The sequence below is a fragment of the Venustampulla echinocandica genome (genome assembly GCF_003357145.1).
Source record: "Venustampulla echinocandica strain BP 5553 chromosome Unknown scaffold_1, whole genome shotgun sequence".
Classification (NCBI taxonomy): Eukaryota; Fungi; Ascomycota; class Leotiomycetes; order Helotiales; family Pleuroascaceae; genus Venustampulla; species Venustampulla echinocandica.
In genome coordinates, this window is record NW_022474206.1 from 4,778,757 (window position 1) to 4,799,451 (window position 20,695).

A 20,695-nucleotide genomic window follows, 5' to 3' on the forward strand; every position below is an offset into this window, starting at 1 on the left:
CCTCGAACCACCAACTACAATTCCAACTCCTATCAGGCCATGGGGCCCACGGAACCTTTCACGGTTCGCCAAATGGCATATCCACATCCACATCCTCAGCACTGGTCAACAAGCTGTCAACCCCACAATCAGCTCGCCTAGTAATAGAGTCCTTCGTAACCGCACCGCCGAGGTCTAGCACCCGTCTCGCCACTCGCCCAGCTAAGTATCGGTCCCGGGGAATGGGAAATCCAGACTGCTACGAGGCGGCGAATGGCTGCCGCAGTGTACGCCATTATTATTTGGCGTCCAAAAGGTCTTGGGTGATTGTCATTATTATTACTGTTACTATTACCCCTTCGCCATGCATCGTCCGTGTGTCATGATGATTCCCACCGCCCAAGCATAGTCCCTCTCCCCCTGGGAACATCCTGTCGTCTCCGTTACTACTAGACCTATATTCTACATATAGGTGTACATACATATGTACCAACCTACAGTATGTATGTATGGCCCCCTGCAGACCCGCCAGTCCGATCACCCAATGTGGACGGCCAGTGGTAATTGCTGAAGATGATATATATATATATAAATCACCTACATATCTCGACATGTGTACAGTAGCTACACCCGCCGTGCCACCAGCCACTGCAGCTCAGCTCGACCGCTCTGGGTAGAATCCGAGCGTCCAAGACTCCAAGACCCTAAGACCTTGCCAGCTGGCAGGCCCAACCCCAGGCGGTATCTTTCCAGTTCCAGAGTTCACATCTGCCTCCCGCTGGCTGATATCTGTTTGATACATGATACCGAGCAAGTCTGACCTTACGTACGCTCTTTCGCACATGGTCCGTAAGCCACGGGACGGGCCAACCCGACCATCGAGGAATGCGCCAGATGTCTTGCAGCGGTGCAATCCGTCGACTTCCCGTTCGACGACCAAATCAGCGGAACCAGCGGGATAGCGAACACGCATGAGCATATGATGAAGGGGAGTAAGCATGGCAGCAATCCCAGTCAAGGAACCCCGCGCTAGATCCGACGATACTTACGAAGTATCTCAATCGGTTTGGGCCTATCGTATCTTCACAGTTCGCGCCATACCGAAGCATTTCAAATCCATTCAAGGCAAACGATCGTCAGCTTCTGACCTCAGCTGCGGCATGGGACATACATAGTCATACCCAAACTATGGAAGAGGGTTGCCATATACGTACATGGCGAGTACACAAATTCAGGCGAGCAGGGGAGTCCAAGAAACACAACGTTTCGTCATCTTCCTCCTCCTCGTCCACCACCACCAACGTTGCAAATACTGTAGCGGGAACCGTTTATACAGCTCTCAGCCACAAGTGTGCTACTTGCATGGCCTCTGCATTCGCATCTGCAGCAGCCACGCAGCGTATCGGGGAATTAAAAAATTCATTGCAGCAACTTTGCTGCTGCTGGCTACTCTGGGTGGAAAGAGGGCCGCTGAATATGCGGCCAGCAGTTCGAAGGAATATGCAGGCGATCTAGCTAGAGAGAAAGGATCTGTGGAGGGAAGGACGAAAGAAGCCCACACCCTCCGTCCCCTCACCCCCCAATACATCTCTCGTTACCGATAGCAGCGGACACACCCATTCCCATTTCCCATCCTTCAGCCTATTCATTGGCCGAGACTTAACCATGCTTATGGGCTCGCGCCGCCGGACCTCAATATAAATGCCCCAAACGGGAAAATCCCTCGAAATGGGATTTTTCTTTTGCATTTCTTTTTGGAATTCCCTCCCGGCATACCCGACGACCCACGGCTGGACCTTCTCCGCATTTTTGTCGTTCGATATTGAAAGGCAACCCCCCCTCTCCCCTTCCTTTTCCCCAGTCCCCAGCACTCTATCCTCACGTTGTTGTTATTTATTGCCTGCCCGCCCATGCGAACGCACATGGGTCTCTGACTTGTTGGATATATGAGATCAGCCCTGCACTGAAAAGGGGGCTTCTTAGTAAAGAGTAGCGACTGGTGGGCCCTGGTGGTGCTGGAGGTTGGTGTCAGAGTCAGTTGAGTGTGGGCAAGAAAATGTCCAGAAGAAGGCATTTGCGCCGTGTGCTTGTGTAACCCCAACTTATATTGCTAAGACTGTTTCTACCTAGGTCAGCAAAATGGATCATCAGGAATCCGAAAATACGTTTTTTTTTTCCTTCTTACTTTCGTGCCCAGTTGATCCTCCTCGTCCCCCCTTAAACCAAAATGAAACAAAACCAAGAAGAAAGAAAAAACGATCTTCCTATCAACCCGACAACCCGACTCATGCAATATATCAGATATAGTATACGATATGGCCCCCCAAGAACTTCCCACCCACTTCCCACCACCCGCCATAACGGGAACGCACTCCGTCCAGTCGGTCGGTCGGAAGCAACAAACCCAAAACAAAAAAAAATGGCTGCCACAGTCAAGGTCGGGCCGACTTTTTTTTTATATATCTACAGTATCTATCTATTTAATCGGGGGGTTTCTATTTCCATTTCGGCCGCTGCACCGAGAACGCGTTTTTATTGCTGCGCATACTCGGTCTGTCTCTTTGCCTTTTGTTGGTTGTATACAGACTATAGGTAACCTACCTTAGTTATGTACTGTATCTCTCCGGAGTCCTGCAGTTCATCGTGTAATGTACCTTGCCGTACTACACAACCTTTAGGTATATGGGTACATACGTAGGAAGGTTAATCTATATTATACTGGGAAACAGTCCCAATCTAGCAGTTTCTGATGTCTGTATAAATTAAAAAATCCCACCGGTTGGATTTTTGGTTTTGGTTGGGTGATTCGAGCCCCTTAATTCTCTCCACTCTCCCTCTACATCACTTTTTTATCAAAATGATACCAAACACACACTACCTACCTACCTACTACGAGCCTACCTTCCAAGGAACAAAAGCAAACCTCAAATATAATAAATATAACTATTAGAAAAAATCTCTCTTAGTAACCTAGACACACCCATCTACCCGGCCGGAACGGGTAGCCACGTCCCCGAGGCCATTTAGTTAGTCCTAGTTAATGCCCTGCCTCCTCCCCTATGTTCGTATCCGCGCGGGTTACGGATGCGGACGTGATCCGAAGACGGGCATCGGGTAGTTCTCTGTGATGTGTGAAATAAGAAAATTGTGTTGGGAGTTGATAGCTTGTGTGCTGTTGTGCTTCGTTTTTATATACCAAGGTACCTAAATATATGTACGGCCGTTGGTGGTGGCGGGTGGTGTAACGAGGGCGTTTTACATGCATTTCTGGAGGATTTGCTGACTCGTTATGGAGGTTGTCTTGGTGGGAGAGGAGTGGAGTTGCTTTTTGGATAGTCGACGGGATTGACAACGTAGGTACGAAGTCGGCATCCTCCTGTTCGTGATATTGAAGAGGATCTTCGTCGATGTGTGAAGTGCTCGCTGCGCTGCGAGGAAATCTTTAGAGTAAAAACCAGCAGGGTTAGTAAGATAGCCAAAAACATCTGTGATAAGTTAGTTAAAAAATACTGTGATATTTCCTCGTCATCGTCTCTCCATTTCGTTTGTCATTTGAAACATCTTCTGATCAATCACCAAAGCGAACAGAGCCCCCCCTTTTGCTGACCAAATATGATAAATCACACCTTGTCTGCCTTGCCTTCACATTCGCTCATTTCGGACCTGTATACCACAGGCCCGCATCGTGAGCTGCTGATCAAGGAGCTAGAAGAGTCCACCGGTCTCCAAAGGCTGATATAAATCGAAGCCATGACCCATTCCCCTGGTAGCGACGAGATGCCATGCCATGATTGCCCCCCATCGCACCAATTTCCGCAGTGGCTATAAAAAGCGCTCGACGGACCGTACCCGTTTATGACAGTAGTGACGTCTCAGTGTGCCCCTCCCGCTCCACCCGCAAGATGCATCTGGCCGCTCGTAATTTCCAAAAATCGCAGATCAGACTGCCCCGCAAAGGACCATGCCTGGGGCTGGGGCCCTGGGGCGAGCTCGCGGATCAGGTTCCGAGGGTGGAACGGCCCTTGGAAAACAAAGCATGAAAGCATGAAAGCGAACTGACTCCGAAGCACTCGTTCCGGAATTTGTAGAGCTTCTAGTTAGCTGAATTGCTCCGTGCGCTAGGTCGACTGAGACCCAGCCTGCCGTTTGCTGGATTCTGAGGCGTAGAGATCCGGGCCCAAATCTTGTGGGAGGGAAGGAGTTGATTGGGTACCTGTGGCGTCCTGAACAGGTTGGAAATGGCACCTTGACTGCCCCGGGCCCCGGGCCCCTGGATCCCGGACCCGTGTGCACAAGATTAGGGCCTCGTTTTTGGGATAAAATCTCGCCATTTTTGGTCAAGGTAGGATCTGATGCGAAATACCCTCGTGTCTCATCTGGGAAGTATGCGAGTCGAGATGTCCTATCAGAGGCGGCCGGAGGGTTTGGCGAGCCTCCAGGGCTGGGAGAATAATGCTGGGAGCGGTATAAGATAATTTCGGGGATGAAGGCAGGATGGGGAGAGATAGGAGATAGAACCTTTCGAAACATTCTTCAGGCTTCTATGAGGGGCAGAAGGAAGCATTCAAAGGGATGGCTTTCTGATTGCCGGATAGTGGGTGGGCACGGCACTTGGACGGAATATCTTTCGAAATGCAGTGTTTATTTTCGAATTCCCGAGTGATGGCTCACTTTTCGGATTCCGAATATCTTGTTTGTTTGCTGGGCGAATATCGATTCTCAGCTGGACGCACGTCAAGCTGCGAACAAACCATTCTGCTAGAGGCGATCGGTTGCATTGGGTTGCGTCGAGAATCCTGCAGCGCTTGCTTTTCCACGATCATTTCCATTCCATGCCCCGAAATTTCTGGCCCCTTGAGCGCCCTCGCCTGATCCGGAACGGGAGCAAGGTTGCAGCCGGGATTAGCAAACGGGTCCCGGGGAAGCTTCCTAGCTGGCTACGAAGGTACTAGCTGCTTGACCAGGCCTCGCCTTTCTCGAGCTAGGAGGCTGACGGTGGAGTGGACGACCGGGTCGAACGGCGATTTAGCAAGTTTCCGTTTGCTTTTAGCGGCGACCACGGACGGGCTTTGCGGTGTTTGTAGAGTCGTCCGTAGGTACTACTACAGTAGTAGGTTGTTCGTGCCCGGTTTTTTGGCCGTGTTGGAAGTTGGAACCAGGGAGGCCGGGGACGAAGAGGAGCAAATACCACAACCACAAAGGAATTCCGGGGTGTCCAGAGAAGTAGGTAGCCTCCCAACGTATGGATATCGACTCGTGATGGAGCATACACTGGATGCTGGAGCAAGAGACACTGGATCCCCTTCAGGCGACGTGTCACGCGTGTCAGGCGCGGTGGCCAATGGCTTCGCGACGAGTATGGGAAATGGCTGAAAGGGGGGGAGGACGGAGTGTATGATCGTATTATCACGGAGGAGTGGCAGGAGCCCGTGTTGGTGGTGTTGTTGTAGTAGCGAGCGCTCAAAAGCAGCGGGCCGCCCCCGCTATGCATGTGGGATGGGACGGGGTGGGGTCTGGCTGTAGCACTCGTACCTTAGTGCTGTACGGAGGACGGTGCTGTGCTGTATCAAAGAGTTATTTATCAGACGCAAACGCGATAATGCGCTGCAAGTGAAGGTGCTTTGTGCCTAACTGGACCGCATTGCCCTGAGCGGTGAGATACAAAATCCCCACCGCGCGTTAGACTTCGACCTCGCCGCGATGCTTCCGTTAGAGCCAGAATGCGAATCCCCCAAACGAGGTGACGAGGGGCAGTAGCAGCAGCCGCGTCGTGACCGCTCTGAAGCTCTGCGCTGGCACGACTCGACTTGTCCCCGCTCTTCACATGGCGCGACGTCAGGCGGTTTCTCGGCGACGAGCGTTCGCTGTGCGAGCTGACAGCTCCCCGACGCTGGTTGAGGGGCAAAAAATAATAAATGGGGGGAAGGGGGGGTTAACCGCGACATAACCGCGAAAGTGCCTCTAATCATGTTTTGTTTGTTATTATTATCTAGGCCGCCAAAAGCAAAGGCGATCCGCGGCCGAGACTCGATAGCGGGTGGCTGGCTCATGTTGCTTTTGGGGGGGCAAAGGGCTCAGCTTTTCCAGTTGGTTCTAAAAGCCACGATGCTAATAGAAGCAAATGGCGACGTCTGGAGGCCCAACGTTTTCTCGGCGGATGCGATGATCATCGTCCTCACGGCGTCCCTTGCAGCGAGTTACCCGGCGGTGTCACCGACCGTCCGAAGAATTTGAGAAATTGATAGGGCAGGATCAGATGAGAATCCAGGAACCGCGCAATCGCTGTCGGCCGGAACCACCCTTGGCCTATTATATTATGATACTATAATATTGGGATATTATTATGCTGGTGGGTTTGATATCGGCGAAGGCGGTGGTACGGGAGTACTCCTGAATGGTTGTGGGCTGACGAATTGACACCGAGGTGCCCATGTGCCCATGAGCCCATGGAAGAGGAAGAACTAAAGAACAGGACCAACAGCCTCGCATATTGAAGAAGGGGTTTTTTTTCTTCTTAATCCACCACGACTATGGAAAAATTCGAAACAAAAGCAAAAAAAAGATGCAATCCAAAGTACAGTAGGAGCCAAGGGATAGGTAGTGAATAGGTACTGGCACTGGCACTGATGTACAACGCAGTGGTGGGGGCATTCTTCCCCGGAGCAATGAGTTAATGAGTGAATGAGGCCCCGCTAGACTGGTACGTCACGCACTAAGGTACCTGTACATAGTTCATGTAGGGAGTTTAGCAGGCGCGGTATGTACTCCATACATGTACTGCACATGTACCTCACTTGGCGGTCAAAGGCGACATGAACTATGACCAAGACAAAGTACCGGTACGAAAGCACTGCGTGCGCGTAGCGGAAAGCACAAGTCAATTCCAGGGCTGTCAGTGTGCTGAGGGCACTAATAAGGGTAGGGCCTGTTCGTGCGGGGCGGGCCTCAGACACAGGCTCAGGCTCAGGCTTCGCTCTAACCCCGAGACCACGGCAATGCCGGCGTTGATGCAGCAATAATCAGCTGGAGACTACTGGACACTGGAGTTCGGAGCCCGGAGAGGCTGTACGTACAGCGTCCTACAAAGTAGCCGGTACGGGGTGCGCTGCGCGCTGTGCACACCGCACGGTGGTACAGTACAGTACAGCGATGTACAGTGCGGTAGAGTATCTGGTTCATAGTGGAGGATAATTAAGCAAGAGGTGCCAGGTGTAGATCGGTAGCATGCTAGGCAGTGTGCTACGGGCAGTGCCCTCACAAGTTTGCCATTATTCAGGATATTTAGTCTGACACGAGACTATGGAGTATATACGGGTTTCTCTACGAAGTACTCGGTACATCTACACCTACACCTACACCTTCAGAGTCTGGACGGAGGTGCTGGCTGTGCTCTACTCCCGGCGCCCGCTTGTTGGCTGTCGACTCGTGGCGGTGCAAACAATGGCCTAAATAAGGCGGGAGGGATGGTAGTGGCTGTGGCTGGAGGCAAGGGGGAGGGGGGAAGGGCAGCAGTGCCATGTGCCATGTGGGTGGGTGGTGGGTGGTGATAAGAATAAATCATACAGTAAGTAATAATCAGCAATAATGCTGCTGCTTTAAAGCCCTTCCAGGGAGGGGAGGGGTTCTTTTTCTAGAACAACTGCTACTGGTGTAGAGCCCACTGGAGCCCACTGAAGCCCGCTGCCCAGCACCGCGTCCCAGGCTGTAGCAGTGTCGCACACGCAAGCCGAACTGGCCAACTGCCCAGCTGCCCCCCCCCGCTACGCCAATTACCGACCTCCCTGCTGCCCCTGCTCCCCTGCGGTAATACGCACCCACTACGCACACACCTCTGCCTGCCCGCCAGTCCGCCGTCCGCTGTCCACTGCCTATTGCCTCGCCTGAGTATAGCCCAGCTTACAGGCTTACAGGCTCTGAGGACGCTGGACAGCGCTGGCACGCCCCTAGGGAACCCCCTCCACGCCCCCAGGCACAGTCTCTGCCCCCCCCCATCCATCCACTGTCCACCATCCACCTTCGCCCTCGCTCGCCCTCCGCTCTTTCTCGCTCGCTCGCTGCTGTCCCTCCCTCCCTTCACCTCCCCCCCGACTTGGTCCTCCCGACTACACATACACATACACGCTCCTTTCCTTCCCCTCTCTTTTTCCCCTCTCACCCCTCATTAACATCCGCCCTTTCTTCATCATCATCATCACCACCACATCCCACCATCCGCCCGCCAACCTATCCATCGTCAACTTCGACTTCTCCTCTCTCTAGGCGACGCACATTCCGCCTCCTCGAACCCCTCGACACCTCCTCCCGTCGAACGCGACGCTGAGCTTTCTTGCCCCCTTCTGGCGAGAATCCCCAGCGCTCTCGCGAATCTGGCATCTGCCCTCACTATACCACCACCACACATCTATGACTACAGAAGACAAACAAATGAACACCATATCAACGAGCAGCCAAGTCACACTTTAAGCCCTACGCCCACGCTCGCGAGTCGGACGATTTCAACCATCGCTCCGTGACACCAGACACCATCGTCGACCAGACTCCCGCCCCCCCCTTTTTCCCTGAAATATGCCTGCCGCGAGCATGACCGTCCTGCCCGCCGCGGCGTCCACGGCGACCGTCCGAAAGTCGTCGCTGGCTCCCGAGAAGAAATACAAGTGCCAGTTCTGCAATAGAGCTTTCAGCCGGAGTGAACACAGGAGTAGACACGAGAGATCACGTAAGTTTGGCGTTGGAATGCATTCTTCCCCCCCCCCTCTTTCCCCTCGGGTCGCGTGTGCCCAACACAACCCCTGATTTCCACCGCCCCCATCGACAAAACACCAATTTATTTCTCCCCGTCGCGTTCATAATCGATTGCAATCCCATGGTCACCCCGCTAACGTCCCCGCGCAGACACGAAGGAGCGCCCTTTCAAGTGCATGAAGTGTAGAAGTACCTTTGTGCGACGCGATTTGTTGCTTCGACATGACCGAACTGTCCACGCAAAAGATGGAGGCATCCCTCTCCACAGCGACGTCAAGCGACGGGCGGGCCCCAAGGCGAATGCCATGTCGGGCCCGTCCAAGTCGGCCATTGCCATCGACACCTCGGCCCTCGAGCAGATCGAGGCGAGCAGCGACGGCATGGTTGATCTCGAGACGGCGGCGATGTTGATGACCGACCTTCACCACAAAGCCACTGCTGCTATGCGCAATGCGGGCGTGGGGCCGTACGAGAATAGACCTGGAATGGCTTTCTCGCACAATGGCACCCCCGTCATGGAGCCATCCGTCACCTACCCTTCGGGAGCCATCTCGCTCCCCCAGGTTCAGTGGGATTCCATCATGCCGCAGTCGGTGGCCGAGCCCAAGTGTCACTCCATCACGTCGAATGCTTCCGGGTCGCAGGAGTCGCAGTCGTCTTTCACCAGCGTCAGCACCGCCCAGCCTCGCTCAAACCAGCTCCCCGCAATCAACAAGTCGGCATCAACCTACAATGGACTTGTCCCTGCCCTGCAGTCGATGATCAACTCCTTGCCACCCTCAGGAACCGTCACCCCCAGCCAGGGATCGCCGGGCCATGCCCGCCGCGGGGATCACTCATCCAAGGCGCCTCAAATCCTGAACGACGAGGAGCGAAATATCATTCTTGATAACATCCGCAACTATGACAGCGAGCGTGCAATCCCGGAGAGTTTCCGTCTCCCTGGTCTAGCATCGTTGAATAGGTATCTCTCGACCTACTTCAGCATGTTCCATCACCACCTGCCATTCCTGCACCCGTCATCGTTTAGGTCAACCGAGGCATCACCACCCCTCTTGCTGGCCATCCTGTCCATCGGTGCCTTGTACGCCTTCGACCAAGACCAAGCCTACGCCCTTCACATCGGCTCCAAGGTGCTTGTCAATCAGTTCCTACAGAACAAGGAGAACTTCAGCTCGCGTAAATGCCCTCTTTGGACTATGCAAAGCTCGTTATTAAATATGGTCTTCTCTAGCTGGAGTGGTGATCCAAAGGGCTTGGAGTGGGCTTGTTCGATCAAAAGTCTACTTGCCAACATGGTTGCCGGTAATCGTTACGAGCTCAAGCTCCGAACCGAGGCCCGCGAAGGCGCGCCGCCAACTCGAGCTGAGTGGGTGGAAGATGAGGGCTGCCGACGCACTTATTATGCTGTCTACATCTTCTTTGGTCTCCTGACATTGACATACAACCACACGCCTGCGATCAGCTTCAACGAGTTTGAAGACCTTCAACTCCCTTCAACCGAGGCAATGTGGAACCTAGACATTGCTGATGCCTCCACATGGGCTGATCATCTCAAGGCTTGCGAAGCTCCCTCGTTCATGGAAGCTCATGACAACTTGTTCCAGGGTGAGTCATTACGCTACAGCGCTTTTGCAACGCGTGTCATGATCAATGCCCTCTTCCTCGAAGTGTGGTACCACAAGCGCAGTCCAGAAGCGTTGCAAGATGTCGTTACGGAATACAAACTTCGTCTGGCTTTGGAGACGTGGGAGAAATCTTTGGATCTCTGTGAGCCTGAAACGGTGGCTGTACCCCTTAGCGCCCCTCACAAAGGCCACCCCTTGATCTTCAATGCCATGGCAATGTTCCGCAATGCTCGTGCCCGTCTCGAGGTTGATCTCAAATCCATCCAGGAGGCGTTGAGATACCATGACTCTTATGAGGTTGCTGCCGCCATGTCCAATGCGCGTGACAAGGTTAAGCGGTCTAGCGAGATGCTCAATGTGATCCAAGAATGCTACAACTGCATCGAAACGGCGGCTTCTCAAGGAATCCGCTGGGTGGCACGGGTTTCCCCAACCAACTGGAGTATTGAGCATCCGCTTTGCGGTTTAGACCTCATGGTTATCCTTAGCCTCTGGCTCTATCGCCTGGAACATGACGATGAGCCCGCGACTGAGGAAGAGATGGCCATGTACAACAAAATCCGAAATCTCTTTGATGATGATTCGGTTGAGGTCTATGGCAACAAGCTAAGCTCGACAGTGGCTCGCGTCTGGGGCGGTATGCTCGACCAGGTGGTCGTGTGGGGGTAAGTTTCTTCCATCCCGTCCACCACAATTTCGTACTAACAAATATCCTAGCGTCACGAAACTCATGGGCGAGTCCTTCAGCCTCCATGCTCAAGCTCTCGTTGGCTACGAGGACGACATCGAAGCTTCCGACGTCTCAACACCCTCGATGATCTCGCAGGGTGCTGATGAAAACGAGGATAGCGTGTACTAAGACTGAACATTTGCGCGTTAACGATTTCCACGATTTCCTATGTTTTTCTGCTTGGAAATTAGACTTTGATATCCCACTCATCTCCTTCCTCTCCTTGCGAACACGCTCGATTTCCTTTGTTTTGCATATATCGTGTTACAGGCAACGGGGCATCTCCATTTTCATCAAGGGTCGCGGGCAACAATACAGGGTTGGTCTGGTCTGGTGTGACTCGGCTGGGCAAATACTGGGCATCTCTTTCACTCTCTCATAAACCACATACTCTGCGCTCCACAGCGCTTAATCTCCATCACGCACACATACGAAGTCTTTGGCTGGCCCACCTTTTGTGTTGATTCTGCCCTGTCCTATTAGCAGCAGTCCGTTCTGTTATTGCTTTTTTGACTTTTCTTGGGCATATCCTACTACCTATTTAATACCTCTTGTACTGATCTCAAATCATCCTCAGATACCTTGTTCGATATACAACCTCTTTACTCTGCTTCAATCATATTTTGTTCGCGTTTATTTTGTTTATTTGTTTCTTTCTTTTTTGGCTTTCCTGTATCTACTATGCATGCGCGGATGTGGAGGAAAATGGGGCGAAGGTTGGTGGCGGAAGGATGGGTGGAAGCGTTGGTGGGAATGTGGATGGGGTAGCTAGCATAGCTTCCTTGTACAGATACTCATATATCTTACATCGTATCAATTACTCGCATCTCTCAATTACTATGCTTTAGCTATCTTGGGTGCTTTGATTTGCCTGTGACGGTGCCCACGTGAAATAACCGATAACCTCTGAATGATGAATGAGTTGGAAGGATTAATTACTCTGCAAATGGCACCCCTAACGTTCGCCAATTTTATACGTGACTCGACTAACTATAGGAGTACCTCGGTGCATATTTCTCCAAAGGCTGCTCTTTTTTTACCATGTCCGTAGTCCAAATTAGCTAGAGGCTACTATTATTCTATAAACAGCAGCGCCCCTGTACCCCGCATACGAAGTATATCACATGACCAAAATATAAGCCCACCTCCCTAACGCCAGCTGAACCACTTCTTTCACAACCCTCAGTCCCTCGCACTTACGTCATATAACCCCGTGCTCAACTACCACTTCTGCTGTACCTCCGTATCACAAAGTCCGAAGTCCCATTATTTCAAGCTTGTTTTATCATTCTCGAATTCATAATAACGGGGCTCATCCTAATAATACCTAGTTCGCTGACTCACAAGCGCCCCTCATCTCGAATTAAACGATTAGCTGTCCAGTTCAAAAACATAACAAGAAGAAGAAGAAGAAGAAGAAGAAGCCAGCATGTTCTTCTAAACTAGCTTAGTAGGTAAGGTATATGGCTGGAATCTATAATAAAATATCCTACCCCCTTCCCTGCCCTTTCCCCATCCTGCTGCTACTTTTGCAAAGAAGAAGTAGAGAGTTAAGGAAGCTCCAGCAATCTAGATAAAACGGAATCCAATAGACCAGAGAGAGAGAGAGACGCAGCAAAAAAAGGAAACATGAACAAAAGTAGACGCCATATCGTCGTCTTCTCAGGTGGCAGCGCGGCGAATAATCTGGTGGATGTTTTTGGGAAGGTGGCGCAGGATAAAGAGTGTTCTTTGAGCTAGTAGGCTTTTCCCTTTTTTTTCTTCTTCTTTCGCTTTCTCTCTTGCCCTCCTCCTATAGGTGGTTTATTGGGGGAGGAGGTGGTGTTTTTGAATAGGAGCAACTTGCTGATGAGATGTGTGAACCAAAAAAGTATTATTCCTATATCGGATAATGGAGGGAGCTCGAGTGAGTTGATTAGGGTGTTTGGGGGGCCGGGGATTGGTGATGTGAGGAGTATGTGTTTTATTTTTCTTATTATTATGCCTGGGTTTTTTATAAATGAATTGTTCGGGATGCCTTTTTTGAGTTCTGCTTCTTGGGGGGGGGGTTTAGAAACGCCTAGTGGTGTGGTTGTAATGTGCTCAGTTCTTAGTTTTCTCCCCTCTATTCTTATATGTATACATGGCATGAGACTCATTCCAGAAACACCTAGGTCGACTTGTCCGCCTCATCCCCGATTCCCCCACATCTCCAGAAACCGCTGCCATCAAAACGTTCTTCAACCACCGCCTTACAGCAGACTCGGCTTCCGCCCGTGAAGAATGGCTCGATATAGTTGAAGCGCGGCACCGGCTCTGGTCCGGGATCCCCTCAGAGAAACGAGAGCTCATCCGCAGTTTTCTCAATAATATCAACCTCGAAATTGTGAAGCGCGCTCGTCCTACCTCCGTGTTCAATTTCCAGAGTGCTTCGGTAGGGAATCTATTCCTTACGGGAGCGAGATTGTTTACGGGCAGTTTTGAATCGGCCATCTACCTCCTGGGAGCAATTACCGGCGTCCCCAACAACGTGAACGTCATCCCAGCCATCAACAGCAACTTCTCGCACCATATCTCCGCCGGCCTAGAAGATGGAACCGTCATCACAGGTCAAAACGCCATCTCCCACCCCTCCGCCCCATCCTCCTCCGTCGGAAGCTCAGCTTCAACCCTCCCATCCTATACCCAAGACCAACACGACATAGTACCTGATAGCGCTTTAACCCACCACCACCGGAAATTCTCCACAGAACTATCAGCACACGACCGCATCGAAGACGCCAATCTCCCGGGCTCCCTCCCCACGCTCAGGAAACAATACATCACCTTCCTCAAAACACACACCGAGGCCCTCCCCTCCCCCATCTCCCGCATCTGGTACATCAATCCCTACGGGCAAGAAATCCGACCCGCTCCCAACCCCAAGGTGCTCGACAGCATCAACGCCGCCAGCTGCGTAATCTACAGCATCGGCAGCTTATACACCAGTATCCTGCCCTGCATGATCTTACGGGGCGTGGGTGAAGCAGTCCGGAACGGCGGCGGGTACGGGGGGCCGCAATTCAAGATCCTGATCCTGAACGGGAGTTTGGACCGCGAGACGCGTGCGGCGGGCGGCTACGAGTTCGGCGCGAGGGATTTTATTGCGGCGATTGCGAAGGCTTGTAAGGGCTCTGTGGGGAGCGCGGTGGGCGAGGATACTGATGTGGAGGATGAGAGGGAGTTTAGGAATTATGTCACGCATGTTATTCATTTGCAGGGGCAGGGCACGCCGAGGGTGGAGAAGGAAGAGTTGGGGGTTCTGGGTATAGAGACGGTTAAGATTTATGGGAGGAGGGATGATGGGGGTGAGGGGATGGTTTATGATGGGGCAGCGTTGGGGCAGGCGCTTGAGGCTATTATTGGGAGGAGGGATGATAGGCCGGGGAGGAGTCGGAGGAATACTTTGGGTGTTAGCTAGGCTGTGTTGTATCTGTATTCTGTATCTGTATGTCTGGATAGATGGATGTTGTGTCGACTAAATAGCCTGGGGGGTTAAGGCGGCGAGGCCCATGTCACTAACTTCGATCAGTCAAACATCAAGATGAGATAAATCCGTTGGTAGTAACAATGCACATATGTATATTGTCTTAATCACAGAACTGCTCTACACCCCGAACAGATGACCGGAGGACGCCCTTCCCTGTACCAAGTACTCTAATAATATGGTATTATGCCATGCCCAAGCGCCTAAATGCTTCAAATACGCGCCAGCCCAAACTCCGGTTCGAATGCATGCATGCTCTGTCGTTTTCATATCATGACGCCCTCACAGGCCTCTTCCCTTTCTTATTAGCCGTCATGAGCTTCATTTCCAGCGCGAATATCCCGTTCTTAGGTTGCCGTTTGTGGCCTTCCCTCCCACTCATCGTCGTGCTGATCGTTGTCCTACACACGGGGCAGGCCTTTTTGTCGCCCGCGTGGAGTGCCTGGTGGAGGCATTCGGAGCAGAACATGTGCCCTATCAGATTAGTTAGCAAAAGCATTCACCGTTACTTAAATAAATAGGAAGCATACCACAATGGGTAACAGTTAGAGACGTCGGATTATCCATGCAAATTATACAGTTGAACTCGGCCAGCTTGAACGGCCGCGTCGCCTCATCCTGCTGCTGCTTCTTGAGCATCTCTGCCTGCTGCCTGGCCGTGGCCTCCTTGTATTGCTCATCAGTTTCCACCTCAGCCAGATCTACCACTTCGACACCCTCCAAACTCCCCTCCCTCTTAGATATGATACTGGGCCGTTTCGTTGTTTTCCGAGCGGCCTTCGTAGCCTTCCCCGCGGCCCCTCCATCATCCGCCTTGCGTTTCCTCGAGGGTGCCATTTTCTCCGCTGGCGAGGATTCCGTGAGATCGACAAAGCTAGATCGTCGCGTGGTGTTGCGGGAGTGTGAAGAAACACTGGGGGACCGCGACGGAAACAGCTCAGGAAAGTGCTGTAGATCGAGGAAGGCGGCTTCGTCGAAAGGGTCGGGAGATTCTGAACCAGGGACTCTGTATTGGGAGACTGAGGGTTGGTGTTGATGGTGATGCTGTTGTTGCCGCCGCGCTTGCTGGTTTGAAGGTGGTGGCTCCTGCTCTTGTTCTTCTTCGCGTGGGCGCGAAGCTGAGGCTGGCGAGCTTGGGTTTATCAAGCCTAGACTGGGAGATAAAGATCGTTGTTGCTGCCCAATGCCAAAGAACTGCGGGTTGTTTACAAAGGGTGGTAGGTCATAGTTGTCTTCGGCATCGGCGTCTGGGTTGATCGGAGGCAGTCTTAGGTCGTCGTAGTCGTAGTCGGTGCCTATACCGCCATTGCCGTAAACAGGAGAACTCGAGTTCCATGGTGAATCGACTTGGGAGCCTTGAAGGTTGGTGTTTGCCCCAGGCGCGGGGGGCGAGAACACGTAGGAAGCAAGCGAGGTTGTTCCAGACATTTCACTCCTAGGAGACTCTGCGTCTGAGGCCGAAGAGGCCGTACTCTAACAGACAGAGGATTGCGCAATGCAATGCGTTCTCGAAGGAGCGTGGGCAGACGGTAGAAAGCAAATTGGAGGAAGTTGGAGTTGCGAGGAACGACGTTGGCGATGTCCGGATACGCCACGAGCAGACATGACTCGGGTTGGTTGCAAAACACTTCGACTGTCGAGTACAAATACGGACTGCTGGCTGCTTTATCTCCGGAGGCTCTTATCGAAGGATTGATTATTGACTGATTGATTATTGATCGCGAAGAAGTGGTGACTGTGGCTGGTAACTGTGGCGGACGCTGACCCAATCTCCCTATTGCTTGTTACCGATTCAAGTGGCGCTGCGACGCCGCTCTTTTCGCGTCTGAGCCTGAGAGAGACAGAGGAGACAGAGAGAAACGTCACGTCACGACCGTACCAAGCAGACGCAGCCTTGCTGAGATCTTCCCTTATCACCCATCAGCACTGCAGAGCCTCTCCCAAGACCCCGTACTATGCTATGACGAGCTCTTGTCGCCCATAGTACCCTAGTATGCTCCTTTCAGTGCGAGCTGGTTGTCAAAGGAGGCCATGCGCGAGCTTTGTGCGCCTTGCAAAGCACCGCGCGCACCGACGGGACTCTTCGAAAATATTGGTGCAATGGCGATTATATGCGACTGGGTCCGGTGCACCGGAGAGTAAAGGCTCAAGAAGTAAGCGCTATGCCTCACAGTTTGTGCTCAGATAAAGGGATATCTCTAATGCTCGATCGCAGGCTCACAGGCCCGGTTTAATGAAATAGGGGTTCAGCAACTTAGCAGTCATGTCTATTCACAGATCTTCCTTGGTAATACGGCCCCTCCTCCTAAACAGCTCGTAGACCTCTCCAAGGACCATCTGCAGCGACATCAGTTATTAGGGAAGAACACAGACACCACTCCGCCGATTTCGTTTGATCTCCCCAAGCTTCAGGGAAAAACTCTCGACGAACACTTCTACAAACTGGGCGTTGATGCTGCAGAACCGTATCTTTCGCAGGCCACCCAATTTACAAGAGCGAATGCCCCCCCAAAACCCCGGAAATGGGTCCGGAGAAGCGGGTGGACAAAATATTATGGCGATGGCCGTTCCGAGGCTGTCGATGCCCCCGAGGAGGATATGTTGTGTTTTGATACAGAAGTCATGTGGAAGGAGAGCTCTTTTGCTGTGATGGCATGTGCGGTCAGTCCGACGCACTGGTATGCCTGGTTATCGCCATGGCTACTGGGAGAGACAGAGAACGACCGGCAACTTATACCACTCGGAGATCCCAATCGTCCCCGGATTGTAATCGGCCATAATGTTGGCTACGATCGAGCGCGGATTGCGGAAGAGTACGATATACATCAGTCGAAAACCAGCTTCCTGGACACTATGTCGTTACATGTGGCTGTTAATGGGATGTGCTCTCGCCAGAGGCCAACATGGATGAAACATAGGAAAAATCGAGAATTGAGGGATAAAATTGCTAGCGAGACAGACAATGTTGAGTTGGCCAACTTACTCGGAAACAAGGCACTGACGGAGGAGGAAGAGGAGCTATGGGTTGGACGAAGTTCTATTAATTCTTTACGGGACGTGGCCAAGTTCCACCTGGACATCACTATCGACAAGGCACAGCGAGACCAATTCGGAGAGCTCGACCGAGCCGGTGTGCGAGATAAGCTGGATGAGTTACTGGATTATTGTGCTGCGGACGTGGCGGTCACCCATAGGGTTTATAAGATTGTATTCCCGAACTTTTTGGAGACCTGTCCGCATCCTGTCAGTTTCGCAGCACTGCGTCACCTTGCCTCTGTTATTTTACCTGTGGATAAGTCATGGGAATCATACATCGCAAATTCGGAGGCGACATATCTCAAATTATCGGATGCTGTCCAGGAAAGACTCATTACCTTGATGGAAAAGGCCCTCCTGCTAAAAGCCGACTCCGAGAAATGGAGTAATGATCCATGGCTGAAGCAGCTGGATTGGTCGGGTCAGGAAATCAAAATGGTCAAAGGCAAGAAGAAAAATGACCCCCCTCGGCCCGCTGCCCGGCAGAAACTACCTGGAATGCCTCAGTGGTACAAGGACCTTTTCCCCAAGAAAGACGGACCAATTAACATATCTGTGCGGACTCGCATTGCCCCCCTACTGCTACGATTATCGTGGGATGGGCACCCTCTAGTTTGGTCGGATAAGTATGGGTGGACTTTCAGAGTGCCACTTCCAGAGGCCCATAAGTACAAGGAGAAGCAGATGCAAGAATGTACGGCTTTTGAAGAGAAGGATATTTCACTGCGGGATGACCGGAGTGGCGCTTATTTCAAGCTGCCTCACAAAGATGGACCAACTGCTCGTTGTGCTAATCCCATGGCGAAGGGCTACATGGCCTACTTCGAGAAGGGAATTCTTTCGTCTGAGTTTCCGTATGCTAAGGAGGCACTCGAGATGAATGCTTCCTGCTCATACTGGATCAGTGCCAGAGATCGGATCAAGTCTCAGATGGTTGTCTACGAGAGTGATTACGCCAAAAGCCCACATAAAAATAAGGGAGCGGTAGAGACTGGCTATATCCTGCCGCAAGTCATTCCAATGGGGACAGTCACCAGACGGGCAGTCGAAAACACATGGCTTACAGCAAGTAATGCCAAAGCTAATCGTGTCGGATCCGAGCTCAAATCGATGGTTAAAGCTCCGCCTGGATACTGCTTCGTGGGCGCAGATGTGGACTCAGAAGAACTCTGGATTGCCAGTCTTGTTGGCGATTCGCAATTTAATCTCCATGGAGGCAATGCGGTTGGGTTCATGACCTTGGAGGGGACGAAAGCAGCCGGGACAGACCTGCATTCTCGGACAGCAGCGATCCTCGGAATAACGAGAAACGATGCCAAAGTATTTAATTACGGTCGTATTTACGGAGCTGGCCTCAAATTTGCGTCTACTCTACTTAGGCAATTCAATCCCAATCTTTCGGAGGCGGAGACGACAAAAGTTGCTTCCGCACTATACCGCGAGACAAAAGGTGCGAAAACAAATAGGAAAGTTCTACATAAAAGACCTTTCTGGCGAGGTGGAACGGAGAGTTTCGTGTTCAACAAACTGGAAGAGTTTGCTGAGCAAGAGCGACCGCGTACGCCAGTCCTTGGAGCTGGTATTACTGAAGCTCTGATGAGTCGATTCGTCAACCAAGGGGCGTTTATGACTTCGAGAATTAACTGGGCGATTCAGTCCTCGGGTGTCGATTATTTGCACCTCCTTATCGTCGCCATGGACTACTTGATCCGTCTGTATAATATCGACGCACGATTGGCAATTACGGTGCACGACGAGATCAGGTATCTAGTGCGCGACGAAGACAAGTACAGAGCAGCAATGGCGTTACAAATCTCCAACGTTTGGACACGTGCAATGTTCTCCCAACAAGTGGGGATTAACGATCTCCCTCAATCCTGTGCCTATTTCTCAGCCGTCGACATCGACCACGTTCTCCGCAAGGAAGTAGATATGGACTGCGTTACGCCCTCTCATCCTGAGAAAATCCCGCATGGCGAATCCCTAGATATAACAACCCTCCTCACCAACCCAGCATCCTACCTTGACCCAAACATCATCCCAACCGACCCTCCAAACCTCACCGCAATCCCCTACTCGCCTCGCGTCCCGGTCATGGAAACCCTCAAATCCAATACCGACATCAGCTTCCTCAAAGCTCAAATCACAGCCGATGACAAAGAACTCCGCGATATCCTCAAAGAACAACGCAAGTCCGCAGAAGCCGACGCCCCGCCTAAGAAACGCACCACTATAAAATCTACGCGTACACTCCAGCCATATCAAGCTCACCCCCAGATGATGGAGCAACCTTTGGTTTCGGATTTGCTGGGTAACAAGTTCAAGCAAAGCTACGAGAGCTCGCGGCAGAAGAACTGGGGTTGGGAGAGACAGACCAATGCTAGGACGAGACCTACGACAAGATGGTAAATATGAACTTTCTCCTCCAACACAGGAGACATTTTCCTTGTAACATACTCGTTTTGTCTCTTTTACATGCTTAAGCCGTGATGATGAGACGGCTAGCTTATGCTTTTCATGTATGTTCCTACTTTCATTTCTTCTGTACATTGTTTTAATTGTGTAGTACGTATGTACGAGTGTTGTTTGCTCTATGAACTTACTTGTACGGATCCGTTATGCGAAGGGGATAGGTGTTTTGGGAGTTTCGAGCAAGCAAGCATTTGAAGGCGCTGGTGGAATACGGGCTTTATGCGTTTTGAAATGCGTGTATGTCTGACGGCCATACGGATTCCATGGCGATGCCAATGGTGTAGGTTTTAGGGGGGGTGTATCAAAAAGGGGGTCAGATATCGTTGAGCTAAAGCAAGATAAAAGTATACCTAATTAATTATTTACAAATCGCTCCTTGCCTTTGGCCTTGTGAAGTATTCGTAAGGTATAATTCCAACTCATGATACCATCTATAGCTAGGGAGATGTGGTTTTGATTTAATTACTAAACCCTCCGCTTACCAACACCGACCTATGCGCTCTTTATTTCCTATCCCTGTATACTTTTTCCACTCTATCCCATATATTCTCGTGCAAATTCGAAATCGACCTATCTTCCGACAAAAGTAATATAGTCTGATGC

At 51.6% G+C, this 20,695-nt stretch overlaps 5 protein-coding genes across 5 annotated transcripts; 3 read left to right on the forward strand and 2 right to left on the reverse strand.

The window, feature by feature from the left end:
• Positions 1-634: 634 nt before the first annotated feature.
• On the reverse strand, positions 635-952 carry BP5553_04090 (uncharacterized protein; the record flags this gene model as incomplete). The annotated part of the gene is made up of 1 exon (XM_032012713.1): positions 635-952. One exon carries the CDS (start codon positions 950-952, stop codon positions 635-637), a length of 318 nt encoding a protein of 105 aa, XP_031872406.1.
• A 7,592-nt stretch (positions 953-8,544) lies between these two features.
• On the forward strand, positions 8,545-11,208 carry BP5553_04091 (C2H2 and C2HC zinc finger; the record flags this gene model as incomplete). The annotated part of the gene is made up of 3 exons (XM_032012714.1): positions 8,545-8,695; positions 8,872-11,014; positions 11,067-11,208. 3 exons carry the CDS (start codon positions 8,545-8,547, stop codon positions 11,206-11,208), a joined length of 2,436 nt encoding a protein of 811 aa, XP_031872407.1.
• Positions 11,209-12,970: 1,762 nt separating this feature from the next.
• On the forward strand, positions 12,971-14,518 carry BP5553_04092 (UPF0052-domain-containing protein; the record flags this gene model as incomplete). Its single annotated transcript, XM_032012715.1, has 2 exons — positions 12,971-12,985; positions 13,223-14,518. 2 exons carry the CDS (start codon positions 12,971-12,973, stop codon positions 14,516-14,518), a joined length of 1,311 nt encoding a protein of 436 aa, XP_031872408.1.
• A 337-nt stretch (positions 14,519-14,855) lies between these two features.
• On the reverse strand, positions 14,856-16,012 carry BP5553_04093 (uncharacterized protein; the record flags this gene model as incomplete). Its single annotated transcript, XM_032012716.1, has 2 exons — positions 14,856-15,058; positions 15,115-16,012. The coding sequence occupies 2 exons, from the start codon at positions 16,010-16,012 to the stop codon at positions 14,856-14,858; spliced, it is 1,101 nt and encodes a 366-aa protein (XP_031872409.1).
• A 565-nt stretch (positions 16,013-16,577) lies between these two features.
• Positions 16,578-20,029, forward strand: BP5553_04094 (DNA polymeras-like protein gamma; the record flags this gene model as incomplete). The annotated part of the gene is made up of 2 exons (XM_032012717.1): positions 16,578-16,737; positions 16,800-20,029. The coding sequence occupies 2 exons, from the start codon at positions 16,578-16,580 to the stop codon at positions 20,027-20,029; spliced, it is 3,390 nt and encodes a 1,129-aa protein (XP_031872410.1).
• Positions 20,030-20,695: the final 666 nt, after the last annotated feature.